At 43.9% G+C, this 24,458-nt stretch overlaps 1 protein-coding gene across 4 annotated transcripts in view; it reads left to right on the top strand.

Moving 5' to 3' along the window:
- The window catches only part of MINDY4 (MINDY lysine 48 deubiquitinase 4), a 210,635-nt gene that overhangs the window by 67,423 nt on the left and 118,754 nt on the right, over nt 1–24,458 (top strand). For all 4 annotated transcript variants that reach the window (XM_033931767.1, XM_033931765.1, XM_033931766.1 and 1 more), the window contains exon 7: nt 19,320–19,429. In XM_033931767.1, the coding sequence (XP_033787658.1) occupies nt 19,320–19,429 (110 nt within the window). The remainder of the gene's footprint in view (nt 1–19,319; nt 19,430–24,458) is intronic.

Here is a 24,458-nt window from a genome sequence, read left to right on the forward strand (position 1 = left end):
GAGCACGAAAGGTTTGCCTGTAATACTCTCTTGTATATCCCAGAAAATCTAGGATATGTGCTTTCACAGCTGGGTAACTACTGGCCTGATCCGCAGCAATGGTCTGAAAAGCCGCAAGGGTCTCGCCAGCCAAACATGGCAGAAGGCGAACCGCCCACTGCTCTGGAGGCCAACCTGCTGCAGCAGCAACCCTCTCAAAAGAGTTTAAAAAATCATCTGGGGCATCCTGTGGTGTTATTTTGTTCAAATTCAATAAACCTAGAGAGTTTTGCCCTACCACAGGTAGATTACCCCCAGTCCCCAATACCGGTATATGCATCTGTCCACCAGTCGTAGGCTTCAATAGCTGCGCCATTAATCGAGACTGCTGCTCCATGGCTCGCATAAAGACACTGTGATGACGTTGACTAGCCTCCTGGCTTGCTTGCCATAGTCCGTGGCTAGTCTCCAGGACCTTCTTTAAGTCCTCATTCTGCCTCTGACGTTCTCCCGCAACCACTGCTAACGCCGCCGGCTCCATGCTGACTCTGTAAAAAAAAAATGAAAAAACACACACTCCAAGTGCGATACCACACAGTTCTTTCTCCCCGAAACTATCTTTACCAGCCCCTCTGTTGTATATGCTTACCAGAGGTACTGATGCATCATCGCCTGCGTGCTCATTACAGGGTGCACCACCCTTCTTCAGAGACCTATTGGTCCCCCTTTTGTTCCTCGCCAGCTCAGGACGATGGCCTTGACCCCCGGTCTGCTATCCACTCTTCCTGCAGCCGCCAAACTCCGGACGCTGGAACCGATATCCTTGGAATGTTCAAGCCGCTTTCATTCACCAGCATTTATAATCCTGGTTCCGATGAACCAAACAATAGTAGAGATAAAAATAAAAAAAAAAAATTTTCCACCTTTGCACTCCTCAATCTTCACCTGAAGAGGTAACAGACCGCACTCCTGATACCAAACTGTCACAAACCCCCTTGCAGTCCAGGGCTGGCGTGTGACAAACACACTGCTTCGGGCGCGTCCCCTTTAACTAGGGGTACCTCCAGGATTTTTAGGCGGCCCCGGACAACGGTCTAGGCCCCTCGAGATATAGGGGAAGTACAAGGTTTCACTATATCACCAAGCAAACGAGTTCTTTAGGAAAACATAAGTGGTTTATTCTGACCTCCAGGTCAAAAGATATGCAACAGCAAAACAATATCACTTTGCAGGTCATTGAACAAAAATAGTAAATTGGCAAAAATCAAACTTACAGTACATTTTCAAGCAGACAAGAACTCAGTAGGCAAAAATCGTCACAGCACACTCTGTTAGCAGTACAGCTTTTCTCTCAGCTCCTACGTGCAGGCACAAATCACACAGCTGAGACGGTTAATCTAATTAGCTCCCTGCAACAGGAGTCACAGTAACTTTCCTACAGTTCCAACAGCACTTTAAACAGTTCAGCCTGCATCTGGTTCACAAACTTGTCTTTGAATGCATAACTTGATTCAGACTTCAGGCAAGTATTATTCTCCAACTTCCTATGCTTATACAGCTCAATATATATATCCCCTTCTTCAGGTTTAACTTGGGCAGCAGAGAGAGAAAAAAAACGATATGCAAAAAGAAAACACAAAGCACAAACAGTTTCCCTGTTGCTGCATTCTTTCATTCAGAATTCCATACCTTCTAACTGGCCTTCTACCCTAGGGCCAGCTATTTCTATCTCCATGCCTTCTACCTGGTCTGGCACTGGATAGTTTGAAGGGGTTAAGCCTTCCTCCAAATCCTGCATGGGATAATCCAGCACGTTCTCCTCTCCTGCCCTGTTCCACAGCTCCTCTCCTGCCTTGGGCTGTGGGAGTGACTCGCCCTCGTCACTCGCTCCTCCTCCTCCTGTTTGTCTCTGCCTGCTTTTAAACAGACCAGAGCCAATCCCCTTCAGCCTGTAGCGGGGGATGGGTTTTGGCTCTACAGCAGTTTTCCTCTGCCTGGGTTTTTCAACTGCAGCTACTTTCCTTGTGGCTTCTTTAGCTGTTCTAAAGCCCGGAAGCTGCTGTTGCCAACCTGCCTGCCTCTGTTCCAGCTCACTATCACTTTGATTATAGGGGCAAGGGAGGTCAGCCTCAAGTTGAGCGCCAGAATCAATCTGGTCCATTCTTCTGCACTTAATCCTATCAGGGACTGGGCTAGTGCTGGTGCTGGGTTTGTCACACTGCCGACCAGCCAAACTTGGAGTTCGCTCCACAGTTGTTAAAATGATGGATCTCTATGGGTGGTCTGATCTTTGGAGGATCCTGCACCCCACCACCAAAGACTACACTTTTTACTCGGCTCCCCACCAATCATACTCCAGGATTGACTATATTTTAGGCTCCAAAGACATTGTAAATCTTGTCTCCTCTTCAGGAATTCATGACATTACTATATCAGATCATGCGGCTGTCTCCTGTACATTCAACTGGTCTTCTTCCTCCTCTTCACGACAGTGGCGAATGAACAACTTTCTTCTTCACGATGAAGCTTTTGTTTCTCACATTAAATCGAATCACAAGCCTTCTTTGCCAACAACATCACTTCGGTTTCGGACTTCTCTATTGTGTGGGAATCCTACAAAGCCTGGCTCAGAGGAGAGATAATTAGTTACTCTGCTTTTCAACTTAAAAAAAGGAAATCCACTTTGCAACAGCTTGAATCGGACATTCATATATATGAATCACAACTATATCTTCACCCTGACCCTCTCCTATACAAGAAACTACAATGTCTGAAATTCCAATATAATGAAATCTTCAGTTCACTTGCCTCTGCTTCCATATTTCGTAGTTCTGCTACCTACTATTCTTCCGCCAACAAATCTGGACATCTGCTTGCTACTTATCTTAAAGGCAAACGCTCCAAAAATTGGATCACACATATTAAATCCTCTACTGGTCAACTCCACACCACAACTAAAGATATACTAGAGGATTTCCGTTCTTTTTACAATAATCTCTACTCTTCAGAAATCTCCTCATCCACTGGTTCCACCATGGACTTTCTTCAATCGATCGATCTACCCCACCTTACGGTGTTTCAACAACATTCCTTGCAGCAACCAATTACTCCAGTTGAGGTTCTTCAAGCCATTTCCTCTTTACCATCTGCTAAAGCACCTGGGCCCGATGGATTATCATCTGAATTCTTCAAATCATTTTCATCTGATCTGGCACCTCATCTAACATCATACTTCCAAGGTTTATTGTCATCTCCATGTGGTCCAAGCCGCTTCCTTGAAGCGAACATCGTTGTCCTCCCAAAACCGAACAGAGACCCTCAGCTAGTTCAAAACTATCGTCCTATTTCTCTATTAAACATGGACTATAAAATCTTTGCAAAAATTTTGGTGTTCCGTTTGGAAAAGGTTATATCTTGTCTGATCCATAGAGACCAAGTTGGTTTCATGAAAGGTCGCTATGGAGCCGACAACACCAGACTTTTATGTCATGTACTCCACTCCACTCTATCGGATGCTAACCCCGCTGTTCTTGTATCCTTAGATGCCGAGAAGGCGTTTGATAGGGTGGAGTGGAGATATCTCTTTGATGTCCTATCTAAATTTGGTTTTCCTCCTATGTTCATTCATATGATTTCCCTTCTATACAGGGCCCCCTCAGCTAAACTGATAGTTAATGATAAGGCCTCTTCCTCATTCACACTGCATAGAGGTACTCGCCAAGGTTGTCCCATGTCCCCATTATTGTTCAACCTGGCTCTTGAGCCTCTCCTGGTAGCTATTAGGCAATCACCAGACATCAGGGGCATATCCGTTGCTGACATTGAATTTAAAATCTCCGTCTATGCGGATGATGTATTGTTATATCTCTCAGATCCAAAAACGTCAGTGTCTTCATTAATGCAACTAATCTCTTCCTTCTCTCTTTCTGGATATAAAATTAACTGGGACAAAACCGAGTTCATGCCTCTCAATGACTCCTGTCTCCCTTTCACCATTTCTTCTCAGCCTTTTACTTGGGTTAAGAATAGTATAAAGTATTTAGGATTACAATTTGACAGAGACCTCCGTTCAACCATTCAACTGATATCTTCCAAGCTTCTAACTCAGATTTCTGCCTTAGCATCATGGTCCCCTCTACATCTTTCTTGGTGGGGTCGCTTAGACACCATCAAGATGATGGTGGTTCCTAAACTCACTTACATTTTCAACATGTTTCCCCTTCTTTTTCCTCCTTCCTTATACAAAGTATTGGAGTCAAAAATGCTTCGCTTTCTCTGGAATAACAAACCCCATAGGATTTCCCTCCCAAAACTGAAAACTCCTACCGAACTAGGCGGTGTTAATTTCCCTGACCTTAAACTCTATCACCGAGCTTTCATACTGAGGCAAGGTGCGGAATGGTTCTCTTCTTCTCCCTCGTCAGATATGCCCAATTGGTTGCGACTGGAAACGTCTCTTATGAGTCCATTTCCCCTACTCAGATTGATGGGCACAAAGAACTTTCCTAATCTCGCCAAAAATCCCATTATGTCCACCACTCATAAAATCCTCTCCGAATTAGACACATAACTCGATATTCCTTGGAATAAATCCATATTAAGTCCCTTATGGTTCAACAAACTCCTTCTGATTGATAAAAAATCCCTCTCTTGGCCCTCTTGGTATGCTCACGATATTTGGGATATAGGCTCCCTCAAACATCCAGATGGGTCCCTTCTTACCTTCAATGAACTGATGGATTCCTTCTCGCTGGAATCATCTCAGTTTTACAGATGGCTGCAACTTAGATCCTCGCTCAAAAAATCTAGCCTCCTTCCAAGTGTTTCCAATTCTCCTCCCTCCTTATATACCCTTTCCCGACAATTTTTAGCCTTGGGGCATACCGCTTCCCACTTTTACAAACTTCTCAAATCGATTCTTCCCTCTTCTATGACCCCATTACTAACTAAGTGGGAAACAGACCTTGGGATGTCGATCCCGGAAGAGGCTTGGTCCCATATTTTTCACTCCACCTTCCATACATCAAGATCAGCATCGAATCTCCAATCTATGGTCTTCCTACTCCACAGAGTGACATGGACTCCTCTAAAATCTCATAAAATTAATCCAACTTACTCCAAAAACTGCTGGACCTGCTTAACACAAATTGGCTCATTGAAACATCTTCTATTTGCCTGTCCCTCAATAAACGCATATTGGACCACGGTTTGGGAAACCATTAGTGCCCTCTTTCGCATTAATATTCCTTTAACATTTCAAATGCTGCTGTTGAAATCATTTGCTCTCTCCTCCAAAATCTCTGAAGCGGACCATTTTCTTTTTGACATTCTCCTCTCATTGGCCCTAAAGGTTCTCCTCTCTCACTGGAAGGATCTAGCGAAAGCTTCTCATTCACAATGGTGGAATTTAGTTTGTCTCACCTTTAGAACTGAAGCTTATTTAGCTAAATCTACTAACAGATTCACTCTCTTTCAGAAGAAATGGTCCTTATTGAAATCTTATTTACAATCTATTTCTACATGAGTTACTCACTTCTTCCTCCTTACTTTCCCTTCTTCTTTTAGATTCATGCTTGCTTGTTTAGTTGGGATATTTTCTTGTTATATAAAGGATATGTTTATATTACTGTTACTGTTATGTAGATGCATAATCATCGATTAGATATATATCTTTAAAGATATCCTGCTTGATTTTGTGCATATCTTTCTCTACTTGTTACTTATGCCTGTTTATATCCGTGTCTTGTAAATTGAAAACTTTAATAAATAAACCTTGACACAAAAAATAAAAGAAAAAGATATTTTATAATTCATTACTCAAGGAAAGCACATGAAATATATGTAGCATACTAAACCTCATTCCCAAAAGGCTAAGAAAATAAGAAGAAAATCCCTACTCACAACAGCTGTGGTTCAGAGCAAGTGGACATGTCTGATATACAATCTTGACATCATTGTGACATCATCAATATGCACCTAGATGGCAAAATGTCACAAAAAAATAATAGGAACCCCTGCCTAAATGAAAGCTCCTGTTGCTCAGTGGTTAAAAGCACTTTCATCTTCCACAGGTCATGAGCTCAAGCCACACAACCCACCACCCAGTACCTTAACAGCTTCTTTTTGGTCTCATAAGAAAGTATGGGTTGTGGACTTTTCTATTTACATTTGCACTCTTATCGTTTCTAGGATGCAGAGGAAAACTTACCTTTTTCCCCTGAGATGGCTATGATCTCTTAAGATATCATCTCACAATGCAGGAACCCCTGCCTAAAAGAAATCTCATGTGGCTCAGTAGTTAAAGGCACTTCTTCCATCTTCCCAAGGTGGTGGGTTCAAATCCCAGCACACATTCCTATTATTTTTTAGTGACATTCTGCCATCTAGGTACATATTGATGATGTCACAATGATGTAAAGATTGTGCATCAGATATGTCCACTTGCTTTGAACCACAGCTATTGTGAGTAAGGATTCTCTTCTTATTTTCTTAGCCTTTTGGGAATGAAGTTTAGTATATTATACAGTGTTCCCCCGGTTGTCCACGGTCGGTGGTTCGCGGTCCCGGTCATTCGCGGTATTTTTGGACCGCCAACCGCCAACAAGGAGAGGGCAGCGGGAGAGGGTAGCAGGAGAGCAGCCAGAGCACCCCGAGTGCAGGAAATCATTCGCGGTTCGCTCGGACTGCCTCTTTCTGCATGAAGTCTGGCCTTATCCAAGGCCAGACTTCATGCAGGAAGACTGCTTTGACATGCAGCTCCTGATTGGATAAGGCCCGACTTCGTGCAGGAAGAGGTGGTCGGAGTAAACCACGAGTTGTGACAGGGCCGGTACCTGTATTTGCCGTAACCCGGCCTCTGCTCACCCGAGCGCAACTCCGACGTGCTTCCGATGAAGGAAGGAAGTCCTGCTGGAATATCTTTTCTTGTCAGGAAGCAAAATAGCAAAAATAAACAAATCAGTTCACTTGTTCAAAGTCCCTTTATTCCTTGAAACGAAGTTGGGAGCAACGTCTCCCTTAAGCATTCATAAAAAAAAAACCCCAAAGTCCAAATAGAATGCTGCACACAGATAACCAAAAATAAAGTCTGGAGTGGACCCACTGGAATGGGTTGCCACTGCTACCTTCAATCAGGCAATTAAGGTAAGTATCATTTACATCCAAAAATAGCAAACAGAACTGTAGTGGGCTTGTCTTTACCTTAGGGAAGATAAAGCAACCTTACACCCTCTCACTCAAGTTCTGGGCCTCTAAGCTCAGCAAGTTTAAAGCTGGGCTGAATCCAACAGAGAAACTGTTGGTGGGGGAGGGGAGTAAAGGAATTCACTTATTACTTTTCTGAAGTATCAGAATGCCAATAATGGCCCCACTATCCCGACCTGGATCTTAAGTGAATTCTCCCCAAAAGTTATGACATTTACTTCCCTCACAGTCACAGAAATGCATCCCCAATTCAGGCCACTTGAGTTACAAAACAACAATAAAAAAAAACGTTTTTTTTTTTCTCAGCACAAGTCCCTGCACTTTCTCACACACAGCACAACTGCACAACAGTGTTCTAATAAACAGAGAAAGGCTCCAAACCTTCAGACCTGCCACTTATCTTTATTGCATGAGCGTATCTTCAGGCAGTCCAAGGCTCTCTACCCATTCCATGGGTTCAGGTGGGGCTGGCTGGTTGGCAACAAGGTCAGTGTCAGTTTCCATCATAGTCACATCCTCACAGTCAGGAATATAGTCAGGAGAGACCCTTCCCTGAGCTGGCTCAGGGCCAACTAACTTTCCTCTCCTCAGAGCAGCCTCTATATTGTTCAAACGAACACACCCTGCTCTCTGAGGGGGAGGAGTTACCTGCCTTGATTGCTTAGCTTGTTTTACATTTCTCACCATGGGCCTCAGCTGGGAGTGAACAGGAGGAGGGAGGTCCCTCTCAGGCTCTTCTGAGCTGTTCTGCTCTCCTTCCTCTACTCCCTGCAGTTCAGCCTGCTTCCAGTTAAAGGGAAATGTACCTTTTTTCCTGGGACTAGTCACAATCCTATCCCCGTGGTTAGCTCGCTGAGTGGCTGGATAAGGTTTAGCCACCGGCAGCTCTGGAATGAGCGGAGCCACTGGGGACGGATTGTGACAGAGTGCTTTCCTGTATTCGGGGCGCTCTGGCTGATGTCCTGCTACCCTCTCCCGCTGCCCTCTTCAGGTTCCCCCATGAAAAACCGTATTCACGGTTTTTCGAGATTCGCGGGGGTTCCTTGAACGGAACCCCCACAAATCTCAGGGGAGCATTGTATATATTTCATGTGCTTTGCTTGAGTAATGCTTTATTAAACATATTTTTCTTTTATGAAAGAGTCCTCTATACCCCCCTCCAAATAGAAGGTTTAGTATGCTCCTCTTGTTCCTCTGCTATGGAATGTTTATAGATTTTCATATGCGAGAGGCATTCATCGATTTAAACATTCTCTTCCTTCTAGGAAAGGCATTCAAGGAGTTAAGAATTTTAGCAGCTCTCTAGTGTTAAATTTCCTCAATTATGGAATGAACTTCCCCTAATTTTGAGGTGTCCCAATTACTTCCAACTCTTCCATAAACTTGTTTAAAAAAAAAAAAAAATTCTTTATTCATTTTCAACACATTCAATAAGTGAAAACAGAACAAAATTAAACATTTACACTTTAGGCATCACTTAAGTTTTATAAGATTCATACATATTAATACCCTCACCCAATCTAATCTTTATCATTGAAATAACTATAAATTTTTCCATATCTTCAGAAATATACTATATATATTGTAAACAGAAATTACATATATATAACCATTCAGACTTATTTATCAAACCACAAAAATTTACCACTCTTCCCCCCCTATTTTCATCCATAAAAATAATCAATAAAAACCTTGTATACCTCCCATCCCCACCCCCCTCCCTGGATGTGCATTTTATCTAACAACAAAAACATAACTATTGTGATTCTACAAAGGACGTCAATGGGCCCCAAATTAATTTAAAGTTTTTATTATTTCCTAATAGAACAGCGTTCCTTTTCTCATATTTATAGATTAAACATAGATTGTAAAGTTGAGACAATCCCAGTTTTTCCAATTTCTTGTAATCAGTTGTATAGCTGTACTTGTCACAATTAAAAAGAGACGTCTTTTTTGTTTATCTAGAGGATTTTTGATATGCAAAACAGTACCACAAATTACTATTTTATAAGTTAAAGGAATCTCAGAATCTAAAATATTATTATGTCCCAAGATTGATCTCTAAAAAATCATTATTTTAGGCCAATAAAACAATAAATGATTTAATGTTCTTATGTCTAGGTTGACAGTGCCAGCATCTATTAGATCTAGAATTATCTAACTTATTCAATCTAATTGGGGTCCAAAAAGAACGATGTAACAAAAAGAACCAAGTTTGTTTCATAGATGCTGACGCTGTACACTTTATCCTCCAAAAGCAAATACATGGCCATCGAGATGCAGAAATATGCTGCTTAATCTCGATGCTCCAAATGTCTCTAAAAGCATTTTTGGGTTTCTTATTCATAAGTTCAGATATTAATTTATACCACTTGGCGGCTTGATGTCCTAACATGTCTGCCTGAAAACAGAGGAATTTCAGGCTATAAAAATTTCTCAAATTACGCCACTCGGGGAACCCTTTCTGAATAGCCTGCTTCAGTTGCAACCATTTATAAAATTGAAATTTTGAAATACCAAAAGATTGTTGCAACCGTGAAAAATCCAGCAACTTTCCATTTGAAACAACATCCTCCAATGTTCTTATGCCTACTTGCATCCAATCTTTCCAGGCAATTTTAGACCCGCCTTTTTGTATCTTGGAGTTCAGCCATAGGGATTGACACATAGACTGTTCTATAGGAATTTCAGTTAATTTATTTATACATCTCAGGGTCTTCCAAGTATCCAAAATAATGTTATTATCCTTAGCATAACTCGGTAGTTTAATGCCCAATACATGAGACAGACGCATTGGGGACATAATTTTCTATTCCAAAATTAACCAGTCTGGATAATGTTCCATGAAGTCAGTACATACCCTGACACAGAATATAGGCCTGATGATACCTATAGAAATTTGGAAAATTTACCACTCCCTCCACAATTGGTTTTTGTAAAGATACTAAAGCTATTCTAGCAGTTTTGCCCATCCAAACAAATTTGATAAGAATACTATTCAATTTCTTGTAAAAAGAATTTTGAAAATAAATAGGTAACATTTCCATTTGGTAACATACCACAGGCAAAATCATCATTTTCACTGTTTGAATTCTCCCCCACCAAGATAAATGTAATGGATTCCATTGCTCACACATTTCTGTTACCTTTAACAATAAAGATTTTTCATTTATTTTCATTGTTTCTTCCAGTGTCTTATAAATCCATATTCATAAATATTTTATACCCTCTTCTTTCCAAAGAAAAGGGAAATGATCAAACAATCCTTTTTGAGAATGTATATTAAGCGGAAGGATTTCTGATTTATTCCAATTTATTTTATATCCTGAAAATTTTCCAAATCTTTCAATCAAGTTCAATAAATGTGGATTAGTAGATTCAGGATTCCTCAAATAAAGCAAAATATCATCTGCATATGCAGAAACTTTATATTCCTGAATAGCATAAGGGATACCCTGAATCCCCTCTGCCTGTTGAATAGCCAATAGTAAGGATTCCAATACAATATCAAACAACAGAGGAGATAAGGGACACCCCTGCCTAACTCCCCTCTTCAGACGAAAACTGTCCGAAAAAGAATTATTTATATACAATCTGGCCAAAGGGCAGCTATACAAAGCTTTGATCATTTGTATGAATCCATAACCCACCCCAAACCAATCCATTGCTTGGTACATAAAAGTCCATTATCCCAGGACAAGCAGGCAGCTATTCTTGACTGATGGGTGACGGCACCGACGGAGCCCCGGTACGGACACTTTTAGAGTGATTGCACTCTAAGAACTTGGAAAGTTCTGGATACCGCACCGCGCATGCGCGAGTGCCTTCCCGCCCGACCCCGGCGCGCGGTCCCTCAGTTTTCTAGTTTCCGCGGAGCTAAGAAGACGCGTTCACTTCAACGGCCGTTGAAGAGATTTTTTCACGCCTTCCCGCTCGCGTAAACCCCCCTTTTTACAATAAAGTTTTCTTTATTTCTTTTCTCTTTAAAAAAAAAAAAAAAAAAATTATAATAGTTTTTTCTCCTCTTTTTCGATTCGGCCCGGCGGGGCCTGTTGCCACGATCGAAGCCTCGGCTTTCGATTTGGCAGAGGCTGTTTTCCCGTTCATGCCCCCTCAGCCCGGTTTTAAAAAGTGCCAGCGGTGCGCTAGACCAATTTCACTGACAGACCCCCATAACTGGTGTCTGCAGTGTCTTGGTCCTGACCATCGAGCATCTACTTGCTCCCGCTGTGCAACTTTAAAAAAGAGGACCCTCAAAAACCGCCAAATCCAGCAGCGGATCCTTTTCGGTGCCGAGATGTCCGACTCCGCAACTCCGGCACCGACATCTGTTCCATCCCAGTCGGCTCCGACTTCGTCGACACCGCGTGATTCGACGCCGGTATCGCATCCCACAGGTAAGCCGGCTAAGAAGCCTTCCCCGTTGGAGCGTCCTCCGGTCTCTACAGCAGTGAGCCCAATCCTGCCGACCTCGAGGCGCCCACGGAAGCGCTCCGCTCCGATCGAAGTTAGTCCCTCGACATCGGGCTCTTCGTCGGAGTGTCGAGCGGCACCCAAGGCACCGCAGAAGAAAAAAGCGGTGCCGGTGCCATCCTTGGACGAGCGCATCGCTGCCGTTCTGCAGGTGCAGCTTAAGGATCAACTTCAAAAGCTGTTTCCTGCTCTCTTGACCCCGAACCTTCCAGTTCCAGTTCGGTCGGAGCCTCCGGTACCGATAGAGGAACGCCCTCTCTTATCGGCATCCACTTTATCGGTACCGGCACTTACCACATCGTCATCGATGCCGGTTCTAGCTCCTGAACCTAGGTCTCAGCACCAGGCGGTACAGACCTCGGTACCGATACATCAGGTTGCATCGCCTGATACCGTTTCTATGAGATCGGGCAAATCTACACATAAAACCCGACACGTAGACCCCTCCACACCTGAGTCTCGACACCATGGCTCTCAGGTTAGAGACCCTGATTTGTGGGGAGATTCAGAAGAGCCCTTCCTATCTGAAGGAGAATGCTCTTCCGATGAGGAGGAACACCTGGTAACAGACCCTCCTTCTAAACAGGATTCCACCTCTTTTACCTCCTTTTTGAAGGAGATGTGTGAATCCCTGTCAATTCCCTTGGAGGCTGAATCCAAGAAGTCCAAAGCATTCCTTGATGCTCTGGATTTTGACCAGCCTCCAAGGGAATTCCTTAAACTTCCTCTCCATGATATTTTACGAGAGACGTTTTATAAAAACCTTGAAACTCCCCTGACTGTACCAGGAGCTCCTCGTAAGCTGGACTCTCTATACAGGGTAATCCCCATTCCTGGGTTTGACAAACCCCAGCTCCCACATGAATCTCTTTTGGTAGAGTCTACATTAAAGAAATCAGCGGGGGCTAATGTGTATGCTTCAGTCCCTCCTGGCAGAGAAGGGAAATCTATGGACAAATTTGGCAAACGGCTTTATCAAAATGCCATGTTGGCCAATAGATCAGGAAACTATGCTTTTCATTTTTCTTTTTATTTAAAGCATTTGGTCCAGCAGTTGTCTTCATTTGAACAATTCCTTCCTGATCGTAAAAAACCTTCTTTTCATTCCTGTGCTTCCTCTCTCCTTCAGTTGAGGAAATTTCTTGTCAGATCAATTTATGACACCTTCGAATTGACTTCTAGAGCCACGGCTATGTCAGTGGCTATGCGCAGGTTGGCATGGCTCAGGGTCTCAGAGCTAGAGGTGAACCACCAAGACCGTCTAGCAAATGCTCCTTGTCTGGGGGATGAGCTGTTTGGAGAATCCATGGATTCAACAACACAAAAACTGTCTGCTCATGAAACCAGATGGGATACTCTTTTAAAGAACAAAAAGAAGACTCCCCCTGCTAGACCGTTTCGCCAACAATCGGCATACCAACGCCGATATGCTGCTCGGCCTTTACCTCAGCATTCCCAACAACCTAGGCGTCAGCGACAACAACAACAACGTCAACCACCTAGGCAAAATCAGCAACAACAGGTGAAACCTCCTCCACCTCAAAAGTCTACTCAACCCTTTTGACGTGTTTCTCCAGAACATAGCCATTATGCCTCCATCAGTTCAACTTCCCCTACCCATTGGAGGCCGTCTCACTTATTATCTCAGCCGTTGGGAGAACATAACATCCGATCAATGGGTTCTCAACATCATCCGCCACGGCTACTCTCTCAACTTCCAAACACTTCCATCTCAAAGTCTGCCAAGAGAGTCTGCTTTGAACACTCCCCAGGCTTCTCTCCTTATTCAAGAGGTTCAATCTCTTCTTCTTCTAAACGCTATCGAAGAGGTTCCTCTGGACCAGAAGGGGCAGGGGTTTTACTCCCGTTATTTTCTGGTTCCAAAGAAGACAGGAGATCTCAGACCCATCTTAGATCTTCGAGATCTCAACAAATGTTTGGTCAAGGAAAAATTCAAGATGCTCTCTCTGGCCACTCTTTACCCTCTTCTCAATCAAGACGACTGGCTATGTTCCCTCGACCTCAAAGAGGCATACACTCATATTCCAATCCATCTAGCCTCCAGGCAATACCTCCGCTTCATGATCAACAACTGTCATTACCAGTACAAAGTTCTCCCCTTCGGTCTTGCCTCATCTCCACGAGTATTCACCAAGTGTCTAATTGTGGTAGCTGCTTACCTACGCTCCCATCACCTTCAGGTGTTTCCTTACCTGGACGATTGGTTGATAAAGGCCAATTCATCTCAAACAGTTCTCCTGGCCACCAATCAAACCATCTTGTTCTTACAGCTTCTGGGGTTCGAGATCAATTTTCCCAAATCTCATCTCCTCCCCACTCAACGACTTCAATTCATTGGAGCGGTGCTGGACACAGTCCTCATGAGAGCATTCCTACCGTCCAACCGTCTTCAAACTCTCCAATCTCTGTGTCAGCAGGTACTTCCACAACGTTCCATCTCTGCCAAACAAATGATGATACTCTTGGGTCACATGGCATCCACAGTCCATGTCACCCCCCTCGCACGTCTTCACCTGCGCATTCCTCAGTGGACCCTTGCTACCCAGTGGTCACAAGCGACGGATCCTTGCTCACGGCACATATCTGTGACATCATCTCTTCGTCAGTCTCTACAATGGTGGTTGATATCCTCAAATCTCTCCAGAGGTCTTCTATTCCATCTACCTCCTCATCAACTGATCATCACCACAGATGCCTCCCCTTATGCCTGGGGAGCTCATTTGAACGAATTCCAAACTCAAGGTCTTTGGACAGTGCAGGAAATGAGACATCACATCAATTTCCTAGAACTCAGAGCGATGTTTTATGCCCTCAAGGCTTTCCAACATCTTCTCTATCCTCAGGTCCTTCTGTTGTGCACAGACAATCAAGTGGCCATGTACTACATCAACAAACAGGGTGGGACAGGCTCTCGCCTCTTGTGCCAGGAAGCCCAGAAGATTTGGACTTGGGCCACAGATCACCATCTCTTTCTGAAAGCGATTTACATTCAGGGAGAGCAGAATTACTTAGCGGACAAGCTGAGCAGAATTCTCCAACCTCACGAGTGGACACTCGATCCCTTAACTCTACAGTCCATCTTTGCTCAGTGGGGCACTCCTCAGATCGACCTTTTCGCAGCTCCTCAAAATTACCAGCTGCCTCTCTTCTGCTCCAGACTATACACTCCTCACCGTCTGGCAGCGGATGCATTTCTCCTCGATTGGTCCAATCTGTTCCTGTATGCCTTTCCTCCTCTGCCTCTCATGTTACGAACATTGTTCAAGCTCAAGAGGGAAGGAGCCACCATGATTCTGATTGCCCCACGGTGGCCCAGACAGCATTGGTTCTCCCTTCTACTTCAACTCAGTTCCAGGGAACCTTTTCTGCTTCCACTGTTTCCTTCTCTGCTTACGCAACAACAGGAGACTCTTCTACATCCCAACCTCCAGTCTCTGCACCTGACAGCTTGGTATCTCTCGGGCTGACTTCACAGGATTCTCTTCTGTCTCAGCCCGTTCGTTCTATTCTGGATGCTTCCAGGAAACCAGCTACTCTGCAATGTTACCATCAGAAGTGGACACGGTTTTCTTCCTGGTGTCTTCTTCATCATCATGATCCCACGTCCCTTGCAGTGGAGACCCTATTGGACTATCTACTTTCTTTGTCTAACTCTGGTCTCAAAACTACCTCCATCAGAGTCCATCTCAGTGCTATTGCTGCATTTCATGAGCCCATCCATGGAAAACTCCTTTCAGCTCATCCCCTGGTCTCTAGATTCATGCGAGGTCTTTTTAATGTAAAACCACCTCTTAAAGCACCTCCTGTGGTCTGGGATCTTAATGTGGTTCTCTCTGCTTTGATGAAGCCTCCTTTTGAACCCTTAGCTACTGCCGCTTTCAAGTTTCTCACTTGGAAGGTACTTTTCCTCATTGCTATCACCTCTGCCAGGAGGGTCAGTGAGCTCCATGCACTGGTTTCTGACCCACCTTTTACAGTCTTTCACCACGATAAGGTGGTTATGCGTACACATCCAAAGTTTCTCCCAAAGGTTGTCTCTGAATTCCATCTCAACCAATCTATTGTACTGCCTGTTTTCTTTCCAAGACCTCACTCTCACTCTGGTGAACAGGCTCTTCATACTTTGGACTGTAAGAGGGCTTTAGCTTACTATTTAGACCGTACTAAACCCCACAGATCTTCGCCCCAACTTTTCTTATCTTTTGATCCTAATAAGTTGGGACGCCCTGTTTCTAAACGTACGCTATCTAATTGGCTAGCAGCGTGCATTTCATTCTGCTATTCTCAATCCGGACTGGCACTGGAAGGTTCTGTCACGGCCCATAGAATTAGAGCTATGGCAGCATCTGTAGCTTTCCTCCGCTCCACGCCTATTGAGGAAATCTGCAAAGCTGCTACTTGGTCCTCAGTTCACACTTTTACATCACATTATTGTCTGGATACATTCTCCAGACGGGATGGTCACTTCGACCAATCTGTTTTGCAAAATTTGTTTGCCTAATGGCCAACCTTCCCACCATCCCTCTTGTTTGTTAGCTTGGAGGTCACCCATCAGTCAAGAATAGCTGCCTGCTTGTCCTGGGATAAAGCACAGTTACTTACCGTAACAGGTGTTATCCAGGGACAGCAGGCAGATATTCTTGCGTCCCACCCACCTCCCCGGGTTGGCTTCTTAGCTGGCTTATACTAACTGAGGGACCGCGCGCCGGGGTCGGGCGGGAAGGCACTCGCGCATGCGCGGTGCGGTATCCAGAACTTTCCAAGTTCTTAGAGTGCAATCACTCTAAAAGTGTCCGTACCGGGGCTCCGTCGGTGCCGTCACCCATCAGTCAAGAATATCTGCCTGCTGTCCCTGGATAACACCTGTTACGGTAAGTAACTGTGCTTTCTACACGATTAAATGCCTTCTCCACATCCAAAGATAAAGAAAAGGCAGGATCCTCCATGGATTGTGTAAATGTCAACATATGAAGAGCCAATCTAGTGTTATGTGAGGAATGCCTGTGAGCAACAAATCAGGTTTGGTGCATGCCTAGAATATAAGGGAGAGCCTTAGCCAAGCGTAATGCCAATAACTTAGCCAACAGAAAACTTTTTTATTCGCTAAACATTTTGAAAACTAAGGGCTCCTTTTACTAAGCTATGCTAGCGTTTTTAGCACGCGCTAACCCTGTGCTATACAAAAAATATTAATGCCAGCTCTATGGAGGCGTTAGTGTGTAGCGCGCATGACAAAAACTTCTAGCGCAGCTTAGTATAGGAGCCCCAACTCTCTTGTATTTCAGTTTACTTTATTTTTTTAATTTATTGTTAACCGCATCGAGCTTCCTTTGGTTGAAGACCCGGTATATAAAGTTAAGTTTTAGTTTAGTTTAATATACAGTGGTACCTTGGTTTACGAGTGCACCGGTTTGCGAGTGTTTTGCAAGACGAGCAAAACATTCGCAAACTTGGTGCCTTGTAAACCGAGCTTGCCTCGCTGTACGAGCGCCCCCCCGCGAACCAGCACCTTCCCCCACCGTGATCAGGCACCCCCCGCCGCCATCAGGCACCCCCCTGCCGCAGCCTGAGATCCCCCAACCTATCCGAACCCTCTTCTTACTTCCAGTGTAGCCTCTGCATCGGCACCGGCATCAGCATGTCCTGTGCCCGAAAATCTGCTTCCTGTGCCGGGCCTTGAGCATGTGCAGATTTTCGGGCACTGGACATGCTGGTGCCGATGCCGATGTGGAGGCTACACTGGAAGTAAGAAGAGGGTTCGGGTGGGTTGGGGGATCTCAGGTCGCGGCGGGGGGGTGCCCGATGGCGGTGGGGGGGTGCCGGATTGCGGGGGGGAGGGTGCCGGTTCGCGAGGGGGGCCTTCGGGGGGAGCAATGTCGGTTCTCGGGGGGGGGGGGGAGCAGCGCTGCTGGCCTCGGGGGGGGGGGGAAAGGTGGAGGGTGGGAACATATCAAAGCAAGTTTCCCTTACTTCCTATGGGGAAACTTGCTTTGATATACGAGCATTTTGGATTACGAGCATGCTCCTGGAACGGATTATGCTCGTAATCCAAGGTACCGCGAGTGTTTTGCAAGACAAGCAAAACATTCACAAAATCGGCGCCACCAGCACCAGCACCAATGCACAGGACATGCCGGTGCCGGTGCCCGAAGATCTGCGTCTTCTTGTTTGCTGGGCATTGAGCATCTGCGCATGCTCAAGGCCTTCGAGTTCACGCTCTCTCCAAGCAGGGGGGATGCTGGATCATGGGGGGGTGCCGGATCGCGGGGGGTGGGGATGGCGGGTCACACGGGGGGGCCTTTGTGAGTGGGGGCAGCAATGCCGGTTCTCGGGGGGGTAGAGCAGCACCGCTGGCCTCGGGGGGTGGGGGTGGGTTGGAACGTATCAAGCAAGTTTCCCTTAGTTCCTATGGGGAAACTCGCTTTGATATACGAGTATTTTGGTTCACGAGCATGCTTCTGGAACGAATTATGCTCGTAAACCAAGGTACTACTGTATATATTTGCATGTGCTTTGCTTAAGTAATGCATTATTAAACATCTTTTGACCTTAATATCAAATTGAAGTCCTCTATACCCCCAAAAATAGAAGCCCTGGTCACATATATGTGGATGCCTCAAGTACGCCTAAGTGACTCCTAAGTTGCATCCACCTAACTTGAACCTATTTAGCACCCAACTCGCGCTCAAAAGTAGACCTACTTTTGCAAGAAGTCCTCTTTCCACCAAAAAATAGAGAATTTAGTATGCAATATATATATATATTTTTTTTCCGTATGTTTTGATTGAGGAACATAGAGGCCAAAAGAGGAATTGGACAAGTGTTGAAGGTACATGTTTGATGTTTATCCTAGAGAAATGACTGCTTGTAAATCAAGAGGATATAAGCTTGGCTTTGGAATTGACATGCAGTTTGCTATTTGAGTGTGTGTGGTGCAGTGGTTAGAGCTACAGCCTTAGCACCCTGATGTTGTTGGTTCAAATCCCCCACTGCTCCTTGTGACCCTGGGCAACCGGAACAGAAGAGAAATGTGATAAAGGAGCCAAACGTAAATACCACATAGGATATAAGTAGTATATAAATAAATATAATAGTGGTGCCAGCATTTTACTGCATGCAATTTTTAATGGAAAAAAACAGCATAAAATCTCCATTCTAATGATGTCATAATGCTAACACACAATAAGGGTATAGATGTTATTAGGACATCTATGTAACGCCTAAAAGGCGATTCTACAAAGGACGTCTAACAACATAGACACGCTTAGATTTGCTTAGCACTGCTGAGCACGATTCTCTATAGTGTATCTATGAATTATAGAATCACGCTCAGCATTCTGCTCCTGGACATCTACACAACGCCTAATTTTTAGATGTCCTTTACGGAATGTGCCCCTAAGTTTTTAAATCTCTTATGTTTTAATAAATTTTCTACAACTTTTACTTTCTGGTATATTCTAGTCTGCACCCACTTGAATATTTGCAGATCATCACCGCCTTGTTTTCTGCTGGTATAAAATTATCCTCTTGAATTAAATATTTGATACTCTCAGTAACTGAATATTATATCTCTGCTAAACTTGATGTTCACTAACTAAAATATGCTGTAGTTAGTCTCACTATAGCAAAGCTTATTTTCATAGATGATTTTGAGATGGACATGATGGCTGAAGAATTTCAAAAAATCCTAGTTCCTGCACCAACAAGCAAAATTCAAGTAGCAGTGACGCCAATTGATTTATCTTTGGCAATAGTAAGTACAGTTTATACTATTTAAAAAAAAAAAAAAAGAATATAGATATTGCACGCGATGTTAAAAAACCAGTATGATTGTTCCATAAGACTGAGACCAGAGAGGAGCAGAGGTGGCCAGGGAGAGGTGTAGCAAGATCTAGCAGTCACACTGTAGATAAAAGCTTTATTGATTGACATGACACGCCTGCATTGCAACATGTGCCTTCATCAGGGGTCCTACCATAAATAAAACCAATTATGTGTACAAACATTGTATATGTAAAGAAGAGTACCAGAAAATAGAGCCAGCAAGGAGGAACAAATTTGCTGACACATGGTTTAATTAAATAATGCATTTTACCTTCATCCACAAAACAAAATATTAAGCTGAAAAAAAGCAACCAAAAGGAATAAAAAGTTGATTATGGCTAATGGGCATTAATAACTGTATTTATTCATTCAATGTTCTATACCGTTCTCCCAGGAGAGCTCGGAACGGTTTGCATGATTTTGTTCAGGTACTCAAGCATTTTTCCCTGTCTGTCCCGGTGGGCAATGTACCTGCTAACTCAGGGGTAGGGAACTCCGGTCCTCGAGAGCCGTATTCCAGTCGGGTTTTCAGGATTTCCCCAATGAACATGCATGAGATCTATTTGCATGCACTGCTTTCAATGCATAGTCATTGGGGAAATCCTGAAAATCTGACTGGAATACGGCTCTCGAGCACCGGAGTTCCCTACCCCTGTGCTAACTGATCTTTAAACCAAGTATTGTATATGTATTGGCTCTTCCTTTGTCCGCAATACATGTCAAAATGTGGATGTCATGCCAGTACAGCCCATTGTAGTCTATGGGGAAAAATAGAGGGAGTGGGGAGGGTGTGTGTGTGTGTCTAAATTTGTTGAATTTGAGGGTTAAGCTTATAAGAATAGCCTTACTGGGTCAGACCAATGGTCCATATATTCCAGTAGTCCGTCTTCACGGTGGCCTTCACGGTGGCCATTCCAGGTCATTAGTACCTGGCAAAAATCCAAATAGTAGCAACATTAGGGCCAGAGACAGGGTCCCATACCTGTAAAAACCCCTTCCCTGGCTGTTTTGGCACAAAATCACTGCTGCAATGGCCATCTTGGATTTTCTCTTTTTTTTAAAGCCTCTATCTACCTCAAAACCCCTCGTTTTTGGTTAAAATCAGTAGGGATGGATTCCTCTCGCTGTTCCACTACTATATATCATGCCAGATTTATGCTGGATGGTTGGCGGAAGAGTGCTTTTAAATATATGCCATTTTGTCATACTTATGTGTGCATATACCATTCATTCATTCAATTTTCTATACCGTTCTCCCTAGGGAGCTCAGAATGGTTTACATGAATTTATTCAGGTACTCAAAACTTTTCTTCCCTGTCTGTCCCGGTGGGCTCACAATCTATCTAATGTACCTGGGGCAATGGGGGAGTTAAGTGACTTGCCCAGCGTCACAAAGAGCAGCATGGGTTTGAACCCACAACCTCAGGGGGCTGAGGCTATAACTTTGACCACTGCGCCACACTCTTCCCCTCCCTCCCTGCTTAGTTTTACAAAAGGCTTTTTCATGTGTTAAACAGTCTTTACATATGAAAACACAGTTTCATAAAATTACTCCGTACAGTCTTAACTTGTCAGCTTTAAGGAAGGACAGCTCATAAAAGTTTTTCACAAAAGCCTAGAATAATTAATCTCTTTGCAATGTATTTTGGGAGAGGACATGTCTAATAAATACTGTCTTGGCTAAGTGCTATTCTCTAAATGGTATTTCAAGTTAGTCAAATAGGGTCTGATTCTGTATAGGACGCCTAGTCTCAGCAGCCGCCTAAGCGGCTTTTGAGAATCACGCACAGGTGTTCTATATGGGGATTGCTTTAGGTATCTACCAATTGAAGTCTTAGGTCATTCCCAGTGTATCCCAGAATGCACTGGGAAGGAGGTCTGACTCCGGTTGGCCCAGGTGCCTAAAGCCCTTCTTATGGGAGGGGCCTTAGCCGCCTGGGCCAATCAGGGCCTTAGGCCCCTCCCCAGTGCATCTCACAGGATGCACCTGGAAGGGGAAGGCCTGCCATTCTGAAGAGGTGGACCTGCTGGCCAGAGGGAGAAGGCATTACTCGGGCCAGCCTTGCAGATAAAGGTACCGGGGGAAAATCTGGGTGGACTTTAGGGAGTTGGGGGGTCATGTGTTCGGGGGGGGGCTGCCAGCAGGAGGGAATGGGCATCTCTTCTGGGGATGTTGTGGGGGGTGCCGGCAGGAAGGATTGGGTATCACTGATATGCATTCACGTGCCTCTCTGTCCCCTCTGTTTACTAATTTTCCTCCAGATTTCTTGTCACTCTCTCTGGAATTATAGTCTCAAACATGGAATCATTCTCTAGAATCACCAATAGTGGAAAAAAATTCCTTTTAGGAGAGTTTATTTTAATTCACGGAATAAACCTTGGTTTAATAAAGATTGCTGATTCTTTAAACGACTACAAATGTTGGAACGTAAATGGTGTAAGTCTCAAACTGCTTTTGATCTTCAGAATTTTCGCTTGTTATATTCTGCGTATTGTACTCACTTAAAAACAGTTAGACGAAATTATTAAACTGCTAAGAAAAAGCATGCTACCAATTGCCCCAAGAAGCTGTTTATGATTTTAAATAGATTATCTAATTCTAAATCTTTCTTTTTCTACTGATTCCACTTTGTCAGCTCAGAATTTAGCAGATTGTTTTTCAACTAAAATCTCAATATTGAGAGGAATTTTCCCTAGCTCAACGCCATTAGAATCTCTGAGGAAAGATGATGGCTCAATTTCTGACAATGTTTCATTTCATATTTCATCTACTTGGTCAAAATTCATACTTCGTTCTTTAACTTCTTTAGAACAGACTGTGAATTCAATGAGGAAGACAACCTACTTACTTGATCCTCTTTCTTCATCTTGGATCCTTGAACATAAGCATGGTTTGTCTCCACTGTTGTTAAATATGATTATTACTAGCTTGAAATCTGGAGTCATCCCTCCAGAATGGAAAACAGCAATTGTTCATCCTATTCTGAAAAATCCTACATGACTCTTCCTACATTAGACTCTTTCGCCCAGTTTCTAACTTACCTTTCATTTCTAATTTTCTCAAAAAGATTGTTTTTTTCCCAAGTTTCCCGTTTAATCTTCTTTTATGCTGCATCCATCCCAATCTGGCTTCAGAAGATTTCATTCCACTGAAACAATCTTAGCATCTATGCTTAATGATTGTTATACTGCCTTTGACCAGGGTAAGGCAGTAATATTAGTATCTTTGAATCTTTCAGCAACCTTTGATCTTGTTAGCCATTCTCTTCTCTTCTTATAAGTCGGCTGGAGTATTTTGGAATATCCGGAGAAGTATTGGAGTGGTTTAAATCATTTCTCACAGAGAGAACTTTTAAAGTTTCTTTTTCTTCTATTTGTTCATCAACCAGTAGTCTTCCCTGTGGTGTACCTCAAGGCTCTATACTTTTGCCTTTGTTGTTTAATATCTTTTTGAGTCAGGAACATCTAATTAAGTTCTTTTTATGCAGATGACACCTTACTGATTTTCCCACAACCAATTGCTAATCCAGATTTAGCTACTTTACAATCTGACCTCGGTACCGGGAAAGATGGTAGAGTCACTGATAAAGGACAGCATCATTGATCACCTTGACGGACATGGGCTGATAAGGACCAGTCAGCACAGTTTTAGCAAAGACAGATCGTGTTTGACAAACTTGCTGCACTTCTTTGAGGGAGTAAACAGACAGATAGACAAGGGCGATCTGGTCGCATTGTATATCTGGATTTTCAGAAGGTGTTCATCAAGGTTCCGCATGAACGACTACTTCAGAAAATTGCAAGCCATGGAATTGAAATACGTGGATTAAAAACTGGCTGGAGCATAGGAAACAGAGAGTGGGGTTAAATGGATAATACTCGGACTGGAAGAGCATCACCAGTGGGGTGCCGCAGGGCTCGGTGCTTGGACCCGTGCTCTTTAACATCTTTATAAATGATCGGGACATAGGTACGACGAGCGAGGTGATTAAATTTGCGGATGACACAAAGTTATTCAGAGTAGTAAAGATGCAGGGGGATTGCGAAGATCTGCAACGTGACATAATCAAGTTTGAGGAATGAGCATCGACATGGCAGATGAGGTTTAATGTGGATAAGTGTAAAGTGATGCATGTCGGTAACAAAAATCTCATGCACGAATGTCCGGGCGGTACTTGGAGAGACCTCCCAGGAAAGGGACTTGGGAGTTCTGATCGACAAGTCGATGAAGCCGTCCACACAATGTATGGCGGCAGCAAAAAGGGCAATCAGAATGCTAGGAATGATAAAGAAGGGGATCACGAACAGATCAGAGAAGGTTATCATGCTGCTGTACCGGGCCATGGTACGCTCTCACCTGGAGTACTGCGTCTAGCACTGGTCGCCGTACATGAAGAAGGACACGGTACTACTCGAAAGGGTCCAGAGAAGAGCGACTAAGATGGTTAAGGGGCTGGAGGAGCTGCCGTACAACAAAAGATTAGAAAAAACTGGGCCTCTTCTCCCTCGAACAGAGGAGATTGAGAGGGGACATGATCGAAACATTCAAGGTACTGAAGGGGATGGACTTAGTAGATAAGGACAGGTTGTTCACCCTCTCCAAGGTAGGGAGAACAAGAGGGCACTCTCTAAAGTTGAAAGGGGATAGATTCCGTACAAACGTAAGGAAGTTCTTCTTCACCCAGAGAGTGGTAGAAAGCTGGAACACTCTTCCAGAGGCTGTTATAGGGGAAAACACCCTCCAAGGATTCAAGACAAAGTTAGACAACTTTCTGCTGAACAAGAACGTGTGCTGGTAGGGCTAGTCTCAGTTAGGGTGCTGGTCTTAGAACAGAGGGCCGCGTGATGGACCACTGGTCTGACTCAGCAGTGGCAATTCTTATGTTCTTATGTTCTTGTATCAATATGATTAGTAATTGGTTAAATGATAATAAATTAGTCTTGAATCCACAGAAAAC

The sequence above is a fragment of the Geotrypetes seraphini genome, chromosome 2 (assembly GCF_902459505.1).
Source record: "Geotrypetes seraphini chromosome 2, aGeoSer1.1, whole genome shotgun sequence".
NCBI lineage: Eukaryota > Metazoa > Chordata > Amphibia > Gymnophiona > Dermophiidae > Geotrypetes > Geotrypetes seraphini.